Raw genomic sequence first — 14,781 nt, 5'->3', positions numbered from 1 at the left:
CCCTCTAGGAGGTGGTTGATACTAGGGACGATCAACATGCACTATAGGGAGGAGCGCAAGAGGAGGCTCAACTCATTTGAGTTGAAGAAGTATAAGAAGTAGTAGTGAGACTTCTGTTGTGTCAATTTTTGTTTCATATCATGTCATTTTTTGTGTCACTAAAACAAGTTTATCGAGCCATGGATTATGTTTAGTGCATGTTAACCTTGTGAGTGTCATGGCATTTGAAATAAAGTTCAACTTGTGTTTGAAATGAAGTTTAAATGGTGTATCTATGTAAAAGAGGACAATTTAGCAAAAGAAGAACTCCTTTGGGAGTTGACATTTTCGCATGGCTAGACCTCACCCTCTTAGCACTAAGGAATTATTGAGTATTACCTTTTGAGAATGGGTTTTAGGGAGTAAGATTTAAAGATATGTTGGAGTTACTTTAAGGGGATGATCCACACCTCTCCTATGGCCCAATTCTTTTTGCGCAGGATTATGCAGAACCAAGATTCTGGAAAATTATCCCAGAATCTACTTCCCACACAATTTGCCGTCGAGTCCTTTTCTAAGATTGTGGATTGAGTTGTGTGCTGAAATGTCTATATTACCCTTAGACAGAAACTATTTGATGAATTGTTAACACCTTGTTGTTTCGAACCATATCTTTTTTATATGAGCACAAAAGTGATTTATGAATATCATAAAGTGCTAAATATTACAATTAGAATGGTTTAAAATTTGTTCGTTACAAAAGTGGGTCAAACTAAAAATAGAAAAGATAATCTTAAGGTACGAGACCGGCAGCAATAGCTTCACGTGTTGTAGTCATACTACCATCATCTTCTGGTGGTAGAGCGTTGGCACCTGTAAACATCAATGGAGGTTGCACATACACATCATTGTCAAACTTGTCAAAATGCTCATCACATAACTTGCTATCACGAATCCAGTTGTGGAGACACATGGATACAATGATGATCATCTTTTGGGTCTCTTGTTTGTTCCGAGTTATGGAGACACATGGATACAATGATGATCATCTTTTGGGTCTCCTGTTTGTATCGAGATATGCCCGCAAGAATTCACCATTTCATCTTGAGAACACCAAAATTCTCTTTCGATGTAATTTCGCAAACAAAGCGATGGTTGAATGTCTGATACCTCCCCACCGGACGGGTTTTGTTGGAAGTCTGGTACATGATATCGTTGCCCTTTGTATGGTGCTAGATATCCAACCTTGTTTGGATATCCGGAGTCTGCAAAGTAATATTTTTCTACAGTAGGACCTCGAAAGACATTAGAAATTTACAACATATCATCTTTTGTATAACAATGGATACATACAAGAGATTACCTATGGGGGGTTGTGGAAAATGATCATGACGAACTATAACATCGCTCCATACACGTGTGTGTCGGGTGCGGAGGGCCCCCGCCGGGGGTAGAGGGTGGAGGAAGAAGTGGAGGAGGGGGGAGGCTGGCGGCGGCACGACAACCCTAGCGCTCGCCACGCGTGGGCGAGTTTTTTCGCTCGATGTGTGGGTTGGTCGACTGCGAGTGCCCACTCGTTTTTCTGTACATGAGGAGTGGATGGGTCGGTGGCATTCTGACCGTAATTACGTGCTATAATAGAGATATATTTTTTTATTCAAATATTTTTCTTTTGAGGGGCTCTCCAAAATCTTGAGATTCTGGGAAAATTTAGCTTTTTTTAGATTTTTGATTGCACTGGGATTCTAGAGAATCTTCTCAAGACTTGGGAAGCAAAATCAAGTTCTTTTTGCTCAATATTTTGCAGGCCGAGATTCTTTATAATCTACTCAAAAGAACTGGGCCTATGTTAAGGTTATAAAAAATGCCCACAACTCAATGATGTATGACCTCGACTGAAGCTCAGTACTATGTGATCACTTTGATGTGCCACGTTTTGAGAATTTGTAATGTAACTTTTATAATCTATACCGATATAAAAAGATTCAAATTGACAGATTCAATTAATCTCAGCCATCAAACCAGGTCAATCTAACGGATCTGGATTGCTTGATGGTGAGCGCTTATCCTATCTAATATCAACGTGCATTTAATTTTCTTCATAATATTAACATGCATTGCGCATATACATTTACTAGTAAAGTAAAAGTAGTTGTAGCAAAACCTTTCTGCTAAAATTTGTTGTAGATGTGGCACTCTCTTCACTATAGCATTTGTAGTTGTTTCTCGTGGCCGTAGAGTTGTCTGGGCCCATGAACATCGCAGTAATTGTTGTGATGTTTATCACCTCAGCAAAACACGATTTTGGAGTAGGTGATGTTTGTGATTAGCATGCTGCCAAACTGACAGAACCTGGACGCCTCTCTGTTTCAGTTGAACTGCCCACATTAGTGGAGAAGCCTCTAGAGCCTCCTCAGCGTGGGACCAAACCAAACCGAATCAAGCCGATTATCTGCCGGATCAAATTTCCGAGGTGAGCATCCCCAAATCCATCTCATTCTTCACCCCCGCTTGCTCCCGTTACCCGCCGGTGTGTAGTTTCCGGTTCCGCATTCCTTTCTTTCTGCTCAGATTTCTTAGGTTTCTGATACAAGCTGGCTAGCATCCTCCCCTTTCTGCTTGGTATTCTTATCTGTATAATTTGATTTGTTCCAAGCACCGCGGCTGGACAGGATTTTTCGAAAATACTGTAGAAATCATGGGGGAAATCCCCGATCCGACCTTTTATAGAACCACCCCAATCTAACTACATGTGTGCAGTTTGCTGGAGTTTTTTCCAAAAAGAAAAAATAAAGTTCAGTTTAGGAGGAGAACCACACTTAGGTTGGAATCTATATTGGTGGTAAGAGGATGAGACGCTTTCAGATCTTGAGCTGGGTTGGGAAAACGCTACTTTTATTTTGTACGAGTGAGTAACGTTTCTGTTATGTGAAGTGGCTGTTTTGGTAGTCTTTACTTCTCAAAACGATTACATATTTTGATGGTGGATGGAGAGCAAGACATGCTCCCTCGACTGATATTATGCTTTTGAGGCATTCTGATTTTGTGGCATGATTCTAACTGTGTGAGTAGCTTCACGTTCATGTCAGGGACTCCTGGTATATGATTTCTGTCCGTTCACTGTTTTTTCTCATGATTAGCCTGTTACCTCTTCCCTTGCTCTAATCATGAAATGCATAACAGCTCTGACAAGTGACAACAGGGATGGCAACCGGTAGCGAAGCTGGAAAGCCCGCGGAGGTCGTGCTGGAGTGGCCTAAGCAGGACAAAAAGAGGATGCTGCATGCTGTTTACCGTGTGGGAGATCTGGACCGCACCATTAAGTATGTTGGCTCTACTTCTGGTAGATGGTGATATTTGCACTATCAATATTGGTATGTTTGTGCTGATGCGAGTGATTTAATTCTCATAGGTGTTACACAGAATGCTTTGGGATGAAGCTGTTGAGGAAAAGAGATGTTCCTGAAGAGAAGTACACCAATGCGTTTCTTGGGTTTGGACCTGAGGACAGTAATTTTGCACTTGAGCTGACTTACAGTATGTTCATTGGTCCGCAATTGTTTCTAATGCAACCAGTTTGATATCCTTGTTAATAATTGGTCGACGTGTGTGTCTGCCTCAGTGATAATACTGGCAAACTGATGGGGTCTTATTCTTCTCTCTGCATACGAGCCAATAAATTCTTTTGTGGGTTAATAGTGTCATTCTTTTCCACCTCCTGTTGTGCTAATATGTCCGTTCTGGTTTGATAGATTATGGTGTCGACAAGTATGACATTGGAGCGGGCTTTGGACATTTTGCCATCGCACATGAGGATGTGTGTATTGCTTACCTGCAACATCTTACCCTTCATGTTACAGACCCCCGGGCTTATACGATGTCGTGGATGCAACGCAGGTGTACAAGCTGGCTGAGACAATTAAATCATCTTCATGTTGTAAGATCACTCGTGAACCTGGTCCTGTCAAGGGAGGGTCCACTGTGATTGCTTTTGCACCAGACCCAGATGGTTACATGTTCGAGCTTATCCAGAGGGGTCCGACGCCTGAGCCTCTCTGTCAAGTTATGCTTCGTGTTGGTGAACTTGATCGGTCTATCATGTTCTACGAGAAGGTATTGTTTTGTAAAAGGAGAGGCTGTTTGAAACGTTAGAGACACTATCCTTTCTGAATATTCTCTAGGACAATAGTTATATGTGTGATATTCTCACATTTGTCTTTTATGCAGGCCCTTGGGATGAAGCTTCTGAGGAAGAAGGATGTGCCTCAGTACAAGGTATATCACATGCCAATTGTTGTTTTGATGCCATTTTTCCTTTTAATTTTGATAGACTGAGCATGTTTATGATTTGTGCAGTACACTATTGCCATGATGGGCTATGCTGAGGAGGATAAGACCACTGTTCTGGAGTTGACATACAACTATGGTGTCACAGAATATAACAAGGGCAATGCATATGCTCAGGTTTTGACAAGGTTTTTTTTGCATTATTTCCTCTTTAGGTTTTGGCATTTCCTTTCTTAATGGTTGTTGTGTTGCCTAAGTGCAGGTTGCTATTGGCACTGATGATGTGTACAAGAGTGCTGAAGCAGTTGAGCTGGTTACCAAAGAACTAGGTGGAAAGATCCTACGTCAGCCTGGGCCACTACCGGGGCTGAACACGAAGATCACCTCTTTCCTTGACCCCGATGGCTGGAAAGTGGTATGTCTTCTGGCTGTCTTGTGCATCACACTGCTTTATTTGAATCGAGCGGGTGAATTAATTACAAGATGTGCTTGCTGTAGTCAATGCTTGATTTAAAATTTGAAGAGCTTATTGTAGTCAATGTACTTTGGCAGTTAAATGAATTAATTCGAAACGAAATGAAGAATAATTGAATTGGCTTACACAAACTGACCGATAATTGCTAGTTTGTCTGTAAAAACGAATTATTTCCAGTTTGTACATAGTTTCAGAGTCTACTCTTGGATTGGCACCTTCAAGGACAAGCTGTTGCTTGTAAATGCAAAATAGTAGAAAATTGGAAAACAACATCATTGTAAGAAAGTAGGCATCCTAGGTGTAGCGAGCAAATTAATAAGAATTTTTGCGTGCAGCATGTTTGTCATACTGAACATGATTTCTTATGTTGTTCTTCGGTATCCTTGGCAACCAGCCGGCTAAAGTATCTGTGGCTAATGTTACTCTTGGGGTTGGGGTTGTAGGTTCTGGTGGATCATGCGGACTTCCTCAAGGAACTCCACTGAAGATCAGCAGGCCCCGGGGCCAGGGGTTGTTGAGGAGGCAAACCTTATGCAGCAATGGCCTTTGATGTAATAAAATGGCAGCCTCTACCGCTCCGCCAACAAAAATAAAAGCTACTGTAGCACCGAATACCTATGCCGTGATTGGCCTAGTTAGAGAAGAGTGCTTGGGACTTGCTGTGTACAGTATGTGCTATGATCGCTGAACATGGATACTACTGAGATGGATCTGTTTGCGTAGTCGGAGTGTGGTTTTCTATGATCTTTTTTTTTGAGGTAATGGTTTTCTATGATCTGGTATGTTTTACTACCTCTGTTTTTGAACTGCAAAAATGTCTTATACTCCGTATTTAGGAACTTGAAATGAAACAACGTGTTGTATTTAGGATTTAGGAACAGAGGGTGTACTGTTGAGACGAATTGGCCATGCTCACGGCATGAGCTATGCATTCCCGGGTTTTATCTTTTATTAACCATTTCACCCGAAAGTCAGGAATCTTGAAACCGGCATCGTCATGATCAAGCACGCTTAGCTCAGTCTCGTAAACACCATTCCTTCTGCTGACAATTGTACCGTACTAACAATTGTATACACACATCTCGTTCGATTACAGATCACAAGCAGCAGCGGAAAACATCATCAATGCCCGAGTTACGGAAAACGCACACGACACGGTTAACACCATAAGAATACGTATAACTGCTTTTCCGCAAAAAAAAAAGAAAAAGAAAAAAGAATACGTATAACTGCTGGATCACACTGCGCCGGTCGCTCGGGTCACGCGCCGCCGTGCCTCGGCGAGACGCGCACTCCTCATTCCTCACCGTGGCTGCCGTGGCGGTCCTCCGTCTCTGCGCCGCTGGCGCGCTCCTTGGCGGCGGCGTTATCCCGCACGGCGCGCTGCTTCTCCTCCTCGGCGGCGTAAATCCGCTGCTGCTTCTTCACCTCGGCCGCCTCCTTGTTCACCACCGCCGCCTCCCTGTGCCCCGTCGTGTACGCCGCGGCCTTGTCCACCTGCCCCTGCACGGCGGCTCTCGTCTTCTCCATGCCGGCGCGCGCTGACGCGCCGGCGTTCGCCGCGGCCTCCTTGCCCGACTCCATGCCGCACGACCTCCCTTGCTTCAGTTTGGACTAGCCGACGATGCTGCTGGAATCTCTAGACAAGCTGCCGTACTTTCGCAAGCAGGGTCGAGGCGAGACTTATAGCGCGGCGCCATGAATCCGCGGAAGGAGGATTTGTTGCCTCGGGCCATGACGCGTGTCAGAGTGTACGTGGAGACACGTGGAGAACGGTGTGGTGGCTGGGGTGAGGTGTGCGGACACGAGGCATCCCCGCCATTTGATTATCTAAGTTTGAGCCGTCTCGATATCATTGGCCGGACGAAAGATGAGTCACTGCTTCCAAACAAACCAGTCAGGTGAGCTGAACGTACCACTCTCCCTCCTACCAGTCAAACACCTCCTAGCAAAGAGTAATAAAGCAAAACGGAAAAAATGTAAACTAGCAACTCTACCTTCAGAAACTCCTCTCAATTCCCCCACAGTTACTACAGATATGAAATCCGCGACATCCCTAGGATGTGGCTCTAGAGGGCTGGCCTCATTGGGAATCATGCAATCTTGGCAAAATCTCTCAAGTGTCATCTCCTTAGGAATATCATGGAGGTGAAATGACACATAGATATATCTCTCCTAGCATGAAAGTGAAAGTTTTGCATGAAAGTATTAGTGAGAAGGAGGTATTGATCACACTTATCTTCGAGGAACGGGATGAGGCCTGCATTGTTCGCCAAATAATAAAAATCGTCATGAATGCCCGCATCCCTTAAGAATGTGTTGCATGGACATTCGCACGGCCGCACCTCGGCCGCACGAGGAAGGTTGTACTTGGGCTTCGTAGTTTTCTTAGGACTCCGGCTTGAAGAACCTCTCAACTTCCACTTAAGCATTTTTTCTTTGTCTGAAAATTTCTGAATTTTTTGTCCCTCAAAATAAAAGTGAACAAAACTTAACATAAGTGATAGCAATTACTCCCACAAGTGTCTCGAGGCTATATCATGCATCAAAACTACTTTGAACCATATAAGTTAAACATGCAAGCTCAAATACAAGGTCACCAACAATAGCAAAATATGCAAAATATAAAGCACTATAACCAAAACTAATTAGACCATTGGAGGAGTCACATACCAAGGAGCAGTCCCTCAAAATAGTTTCTAAAATGAAGTTTCGAGCAAGGAGACCGAAAATCGCACAGGAATTGAGGAATAACATGAGCTATGAGGCAAGTTTGATATTTTCTGGAGGTAGGAGAAGGCAATGGGCGGCTGGAATAAGTGAGGGGGCCCCCTGTGGGACCCACAACCTCACTAGACACGCCCGGGGGTAGGTGATAACCCACAAGTATAGGGGATCGCAACAGTTTTCGAGGGTAGAGTATTCAACCTAAATTTATTGATTCGACATAAGGGGAGCCAAAGAATATTCCCAAGTATTAGCAGCTGAGTTGTCAATTCAACCACACCTGAAAGACTTAATATCTGCAGCAAAGTGTTTAGTAGCAAAGTAGTATGGAAGTAACGGTAACAGTGGTAAAAGTAACAGTAGCAGTTTTGTAACAATTGTAACAACGGCAACAGAAAAGTAACGTAGCAAAGATCAACATGTGAAAAGCTCGTAGGCAATGGATCAATGATGGATAATTATGTCGAATGGCATTCATCATGCAACAGTTATAACCTAGGGTGACACAGAACTAGCTCCAATTCATCAATATAATATAAGCATGTATTCCGTATATAGTCATACGTGCTTATGGAAAAGAACTTGCATGACATCTTTTGTCCTACCCTCCCGTGGCAGTGGGGTCCTAATGGAAACTAAGGGGTATTAAGGCCTCCTTTTAATGAAGAACCGGACCAAAGCATTAGCACTTAGTGAGTACATGAACTCCTCAAACTACGGTAATCACCGGAAAGAATCCCAATAATTGTCACCTTGGGGTATGCGGATCATAACTCGTAATAGGTGTCTACAACTTGCAAGATCGGATCAAGAACACAAATATATTCATGAAAACATAATAGGTTCACATCTGAAATCATGGCACTCGGGCCCTAGTGACAAGCATTAAGCATAGCAAAGTCATAGCAACATCAATCTCATAACATAGTGGACACAAGGGATCAAACCCTAACAAAACTAACTCGATTACATGATAAATCTCATCTAACCCAGCACCGTCCAGCAAGCCTATGATTGAATTACTCACGCACGGCGATGAGCATCATGAAATTGGTGATGGAGGAAGGTTGATGATGATGATGGCGACAAATCCCCCTCTCCGGAGCCCCGAACGGACTCCAGATCAGCCCTCCCGATGAATCACAGGACGAGGCGGCGGCTCCGTATCATAAAACGCGATGAATCCTTCTCTCTAATTTTTTCTCTCCGGATGTGAATATATAGAGTTGGAGTTAGGGTCGGAGGAGGTCCAGGGGACCCACAAGCCAGGGGGTAGGGTGCGCCCCCATCCTTGTGGTCTCCTGGTGGGTCCCCTCTGGTTGATTCTTTCACCAGTATTTTTTATATATTCTAAAAATATTCTCCGTAAATTTTCAGGTCAATCCGAGAACTTTTATTTCTGCACAAAATAAACACCATGGCAATTCTGCTGAAAACAACATCAGTCCGGGTTATTTTCATTCAAATCATGCAAATTAGAGTCCAAAACAAGGGCAAAAGAGTTTGGAAAAGTAGATACGATGGAGAGGTATCAACTCCCCCAAGCTTAACCAATTGCTTGTCCTCAAGCAATTCAGTTGATAAACTGAAAGTCACAACGAAAAACTTTTACAAACTCTATTTGATCTTATTGTTGCAAATATGTATAGCCAGCATTCAGGTTTTCAGCAAAGATTGAACTAACCATATTCACAATAACATTTAGGTCTCACATTTACTCATATCAATGGCATAATCAACTAGCGAGCAATAATAATAAATCTCGGATGACACTGGTACCGTATCGTGCTATACAAACGGTTTTAACCCCTTTCCGTGACGACATTTGAAACCGTCGGCTAGTGAGTGACTGCGATAGGGGGTCCTTCCCACACGACCCAGAAACCGTCAGGGATAGGTGAGCGACTACTGATGATCGCCATAGAATAAACGTATGAGAAGCTGCCCCAGTCCCACACGTTACATCTCGACGTTACGTTTCTGATCAGAGAGATATCCCAAATGATTACGCCGCTATAGTCGTGTGAAAAAGGTGGACATCAACATTTAATCTACCGATATGTTTGTGATAGGCACGTTATCGCACACTGTCGTGGAATTGTCACGGCAGATGTCCTAGTGAAAGGACTTAGTTGTGGAGCCATGTCGACGAGGTTAGCTTAAAGGGGTTAAATGGGACAAAAGACACGAGGAGTTTATACTAGTTCAACCCCTTGCGGTGAAGGTAAAAGCCTAATCCAGTTTGAGGTGGTATTGCTAGGGTTTCGATTACCAGGGAGCGAATACGCTTTGTCTGGTTTTTGATCTGTTGTTTCTTTCCCTAAGCCGCTGCCGGGTCATCCCCTTATATACATGGGTTGACGCCCTGCGGCCTACAGAGTCCCGGCCGGCTCATACAAACGTGTCCGGCTCGGTGACTTATTTTACATGCCTTACAATACAAGTTTACATATTCATGGCGGTTTACACTTACGGGCCTTAAGCTGCCTTCGGGTTTGGGCCCTTTAACAAGCCTATCTTATGAACCGTCATCTTCAATATACTCTTGGGCTTCATTTAGATGAACCGCCATTGGTTTGACCCGGCCCCTCCTGTGCGGGTCATATCCAATAGTCATATCCCCAACATTAGGCCCCAGGTTGATTTGAATTTGTTCATGTCAATCTTCAACACTTAAAAAAATCCCTCTTCATCTTCCTGTGTTATTTGTAATCCGCCATGACATCATCTCCTGAAATTGCGGTGACCCACCGTCACCTGTCATTAATGCTATATATGGCCCAAATCTTAATAAATCTTTTCCTTTACTGAACCTCCGAAAATCGAGGCGTCTGCGCCGTCACATATCCATTTTCTTGTCTCCTCGATTCCCGCGCCTGCCACTTATCCTTCCAGCCTTATAAATAGGGGCCACGGGTCCTCTTTTCACTCTCCCCCTTTCTCCTTCTCGTTTTCCTCTTTCTCCTCGCAACGCCCCAGCGCGCCCGAGCTCCGCCGTCGTCGAACTTCATCCACTGCCTCAACTCCGGCCGCTGCATCGCCCTGAACGAACCAGAACGTGACGGCGCTCCTCCGCTGTCAACCAGCGTCGGTAAGTCTTCCCCTTTCCTCTCCCTAGATCTGTGTTACGGTTTCTCTGTTCGTCGGTGTTCATCACCGTTCTTCCCTTTCTTTCTTAGATTGCATAATTTTGATCTGAAGACGATACAAACCTTGCGCGGTAGCAGTTTTAGCACTTGTTTTGCAATATTAGAATATATCCTCATAGCAACAGATCTCATCTAGGCATCCCCACTTCTCTGCTGCCGCCACCTTAGGTTTAGATTTTATTCCATTTTTCTGAATAGCTGCAGATCCAATCTTATAGCTTCAATCTGTTAAACCTATTTGTCCCGATACTTAGCAAAATTTTGCTCTTGTCAGATCTTGAATGCCAGTACTTGTCATGGCGGCTTATATCACCGGCTTATAATTACTCATATATCATTAGTCCTAATTTAAGCCGCCATTCTGAATATATACTGTAACTGTTAACTTGTGATTTCACAAACTAATTTGAACCGGCAAAATTTTCCTTTCCTTTAGGTTTTCTTTCTTCACAATGCCGCCAAAGACTGTCTATACATGTAATTGATTTCCCTCCGTCGTCACTGAAGGCTCACTCAAAGACTTTGTCAAAATCGGGTACTTGCCCGCAAAGAGTGTTATGCATTATCGTGCCCCTGAACCAGGCGAAGAAATACCTCAGCCAAAGGATGGCGAAGTCATTGTATTCACTAATCACATGAACCGGGGCTTCTCACCACCCGGCTCTAAGTTTTTCCGAGATGTTCTGCACTTCTTCCAACTCCATCCTCAAGACATCGGACCCAATTCCGTGTCATATCTGCAACTTTCAAGTCTTCTGCGAAGTATACCTTCAAGAGGAGCCCAACGTCGAACTCTTTAGGGAATATTTTTATTTAAACCGCCAGAACGAGGTTACGAACGGACCCAGCTTGGAACTTGGCGGAATCTCAATTCAACGCAGAAGAGATGCCATCTTCCCTTATGCGTGCCTGCCGAGTCACCCCAAGGATTGGAACCAGACATGGTTTTACTGCAAGGATACCTCTCCGGCTGACGAGAATCCACTGCCGGGTTACCGTGCTGAACGTCTTGACCCGAAGCACCCTCTTCCTAAAAAACTCACCGCTGCTGAACGTAAGAAGCTTGCCCCCACTATTGCGAAGGTCAAGGCCCTACTGGGGAATGGGCTAACTGGCATTGATTTGGTCCGGTGCTGGGTCTCGTGGCGGATCATACCCTTGAGCCGACGACCCGGCTTAATGTGTACATATACATGCGGTACAAAGGATCCATTACGCTACAGCCCTTTGCGTTTGACTGATGGTGCAATTACTGAGATGACAAAAACTCTTCTGAATGAAGATTCCGAAGACTGCAGCAAAGTAGGTCTAAACCCTTTCTGCAAACTTAACTCGCCGCCAGATGTGAGTCTTTAACTTATCTTAGTTTTATCTCTTTATTCAAATATTGTATTACCTCAACTTTGCTAACTTCCACAGGCTAAATCTGATTTCTGGAAGGCAAAATACGACTATGAAGTCGCCAAGAAGGCCTGGGCTGCCAAGAAAGCCGCCAAGAAGGCCACCAAGAAGCATAAAAAGAATACATGTTTGATCTAGATGACACCTCTGAGTCGGAGGTAGCCCTTGACTCTCTTGGCTCCTTTTTCAATTATCTTATTGACATTGATTACTCTCAGGATGACACGGGGGCCAGCCAAGCAGTTGAAGAAGAGGTAACTATTATTTCCTCCGACTCAGAGCCTTTGCCAAGACAGAAATTTTGACGAGTAACCCGGGAAGTAAGGTTTTCACACCCCTTAGCTCATTTGGATCCTCACTTTCTTTTGAAGCAACAACAGCACGAGAGCCAGTGCCAGACTCGGAACAACGGAGGTGAAGAATTGTCCTCCTTCTTACCAAATACTCCAGTTCCACGGAAACGCCAAAATGAGGTCCTTCTAAATTTAACTTCTTTTTACCCGCTGGTGGGTTGCTTTCGCCAGCCACTCAATTCCTCTGACTCAAACTACCAGGAGGTTTCTCGTTCTTACTCTGACGATTCATCACAGACCCAGCTGCCGGCTTTCAAGACTGCCCCTGGGTAACAATAATTAATTTTATTTTGTACCTCTTTATATTCTTATAACTATACTGACTTGTCACAACCCATGCAGTGGACAAGCAAAGCCTAGCAAGAAGGCCAAGGTGACCAAGCCAACTAAGGCTCCTAAAGTTGTTGAAACGGAGCAGCAAGTCTCTGCACCTGAAGCTTCTGAAAAACAGCCAGAAGAACCTGCCTCTGATGCTCCACCTGAAATTCCTGACCTCTCTGTTGATCACACCAATACTGACTCTTTGAATACTGAACCATCAAGCTCGCTTAGGCCATCAGAGACTCATGCCGATGACGTTCTGATCACTGGCACCGGTTTTACAGAATCGGGAAATCCAACTGTCTTGGCCAAACACTCCGCCAAGCAAGAGGTTATTGAGAGACGGAAAGTGAGGTTTGATGTCTCCCACTATGCACAATTGAGCAGCAGTGAAATTCTGTCTGGATACCTCAACCAAGTACACTCCAGCCGCGATCTTGAAATTGATATGGTGAAGCAGATGCATCAAAAGTATGAGGTATGACTTCTGGCTTTAAATAAACTATGTACATCCTGCCAGCCCCCAAGTCTACTGGGTATGATAAAATTGAATATGATGTAGACATAGAATAATCCATAAGCATCTATAGTAGAATCCTTCCAAGGCCGACTGTCATAGTTAGAATTAAACCGGATGTTTAAACAATTTAGCATTGCATCCGTAGTCCCCAAGGGCCGGTTTAATCAGCATGAACGAGCCGGTCCTATTTACCATTGTTTAAAAATGAAAGCTTATCTGTGTAGCCCCCATGAACCGGCTATGATTGTTTACAGCACAACCGGGTCATCATAAAGTAGTAGGAAGATACAAGCGGTATGCATTAGCCCCCAAGTGCCAAGTAGTCTTTCTTGCAAAGTGCTTGGGACTTATATTCTTGTAATCCTGATATGAATGTGTTGACAACTCTGTGCTGCATACAGGCTGCTACTGCTGAACTTGAGTCACAGTTAAATGATGCAAAGACCCGGCTGGCGAATCAGGAGTCTGAGACCCGGAAAGCCGAGTCAAAATTCTAGTTTAGCATAGTTGAATCAGAAAAGCTGAAGACCAGTTTTGAGCCGGAGAAAAGCACTTGGGCTGAAGAAAAGACTGCTTTAACGCAGCGAGTTGAAAAAGCAGAGGCAACTCTTCAAGAGGTGACCACTGAGCTCATCGGCTTAAAACACCGTGTATCTCAGATGGTTTCTACTATCTTTGGTGAGTTGCCTTGCTAGTCATCAAAAGTGAATCCTTGTCGTGATAATATAAACCGCCATTAACCAATCTATGATGTATTCAGGTCCCAGGAGCAGCAACCTTAACCAGGACATGCTTGTGAAGCTCAAGGCTGTCTACACACTTGTCGAACAACTGTACGCTGGAGCTCAGTGTGCACTGGCTACTATTTGTCCAACCAATCAAGCACCTACTCTTTTGATAGATGTCTTGAAAAAACTTTCTGTGCTGCCTGCTAGGATGGATGAAATGAAACGTTCATCTGCGAGAGCCGGTGCCGTGACGACTTTGAGCCGGGCCAAGGCATGATTACCAGAGCTAGACCCGTCTGAAGTAGCTACTGGATACCCAAACTTAAAGGAATACGGCAGTGCATTTGATCAAAAGGACTTTGCTGCCTGTGTCAAAGAAATACGCCCTCTGGCCAGTCTTATTGCGAATGAAATAGATCTGTCGAAATATCATCCGGCTTACAACATGGAGAATCAGAAGATGCCTACGCCGGCTTATAAAGTGATGGGTTTAATCCCTCCAATCTGTAAGCATACTTTTGCCCCTGAAGTTGACCCGTCTGGACTTATAGATGATGAGGCTGAATTTCAAGCTTTATGTGGCATTGATTGGTCATCACCGAATCTCCAGACAGCGGCAGAGGACAAAGACCCGGAGAAGGATAATCCAGAAGCCTCAAGTCAGCAAGGCCAAGAAGATTGAACCGCTGGGCGGTTTATATTTGATCTGTATGAAAAAACACTTGATCTATTTGACTCATGGAGTCATGTAATAGGGTAGTAAAACTCAAATCTGCCGTGCCATCATGCATGTTTCTATTTTTGCACAATACTGCTGAGCCGCCAATGTGAGAAACTATCA

At 44.1% G+C, this 14,781-nt stretch overlaps 2 protein-coding genes across 3 annotated transcripts; one reads left to right on the top strand and one right to left on the bottom strand.

Moving 5' to 3' along the window:
* The first annotated feature begins 2,204 nt into the window (after window positions 1-2,204).
* Window positions 2,205-5,463, top strand: LOC109746779 (lactoylglutathione lyase). 2 transcript variants are annotated; one of them, XM_020305885.4, is made up of 9 exons: window positions 2,205-2,452; window positions 3,163-3,302; window positions 3,392-3,516; window positions 3,732-3,796; window positions 3,877-4,092; window positions 4,207-4,254; window positions 4,336-4,443; window positions 4,529-4,681; window positions 5,185-5,463. In XM_020305885.4, exons 2-9 carry the CDS (start codon window positions 3,184-3,186, stop codon window positions 5,224-5,226), a joined length of 876 nt encoding a protein of 291 aa, XP_020161474.1. In that variant the 5' UTR covers window positions 2,205-2,452; window positions 3,163-3,183; the 3' UTR covers window positions 5,227-5,463. The 2 variants fall into 2 exon arrangements, with proteins under 2 accessions (XP_020161474.1, XP_020161475.1); XM_020305886.4 differs by having other exon boundaries at window positions 2,240-2,452; window positions 3,182-3,302.
* A 297-nt stretch (window positions 5,464-5,760) lies between these two features.
* LOC109746780 (18 kDa seed maturation protein) lies at window positions 5,761-6,481 on the bottom strand. The gene has a single exon (XM_020305887.4). It carries the CDS (start codon window positions 6,323-6,325, stop codon window positions 6,038-6,040), a length of 288 nt encoding a protein of 95 aa, XP_020161476.1. The 5' UTR covers window positions 6,326-6,481; the 3' UTR covers window positions 5,761-6,037.
* Between the last annotated feature and the right edge of the window lie 8,300 nt (window positions 6,482-14,781).

This window comes from Aegilops tauschii, chromosome 6 (assembly GCF_002575655.3).
Source record: "Aegilops tauschii subsp. strangulata cultivar AL8/78 chromosome 6, Aet v6.0, whole genome shotgun sequence".
In the NCBI taxonomy this organism is placed as follows: domain Eukaryota; kingdom Viridiplantae; phylum Streptophyta; class Magnoliopsida; order Poales; family Poaceae; genus Aegilops; species Aegilops tauschii.
The sequence above is the reverse complement of the archived record's forward strand: the minus strand, read 5'-3'. Positions and strand labels throughout refer to the sequence as shown.

Excerpts from the sequence above, each read along its gene's own strand:
- LOC109746779 (XM_020305885.4), top strand. The coding sequence starts at position 3,184 with ATGGCAACCGGTAGCGAAGCTGGAAAGCCCGCGGAGGTCGTGCTGGAG. Across the intron at positions 3,303-3,391 it reads GATCTGGACCGCACCATTAA|GTGTTACACAGAATGCTTTG; the intron begins GTATGTTGGCTC and ends TAATTCTCATAG. Across the intron at positions 4,255-4,335 it reads AGGATGTGCCTCAGTACAAG|TACACTATTGCCATGATGGG; the intron begins GTATATCACATG and ends TGATTTGTGCAG.
- LOC109746780 (XM_020305887.4), bottom strand. The coding sequence starts at position 6,325 with ATGGAGTCGGGCAAGGAGGCCGCGGCGAACGCCGGCGCGTCAGCGCGC.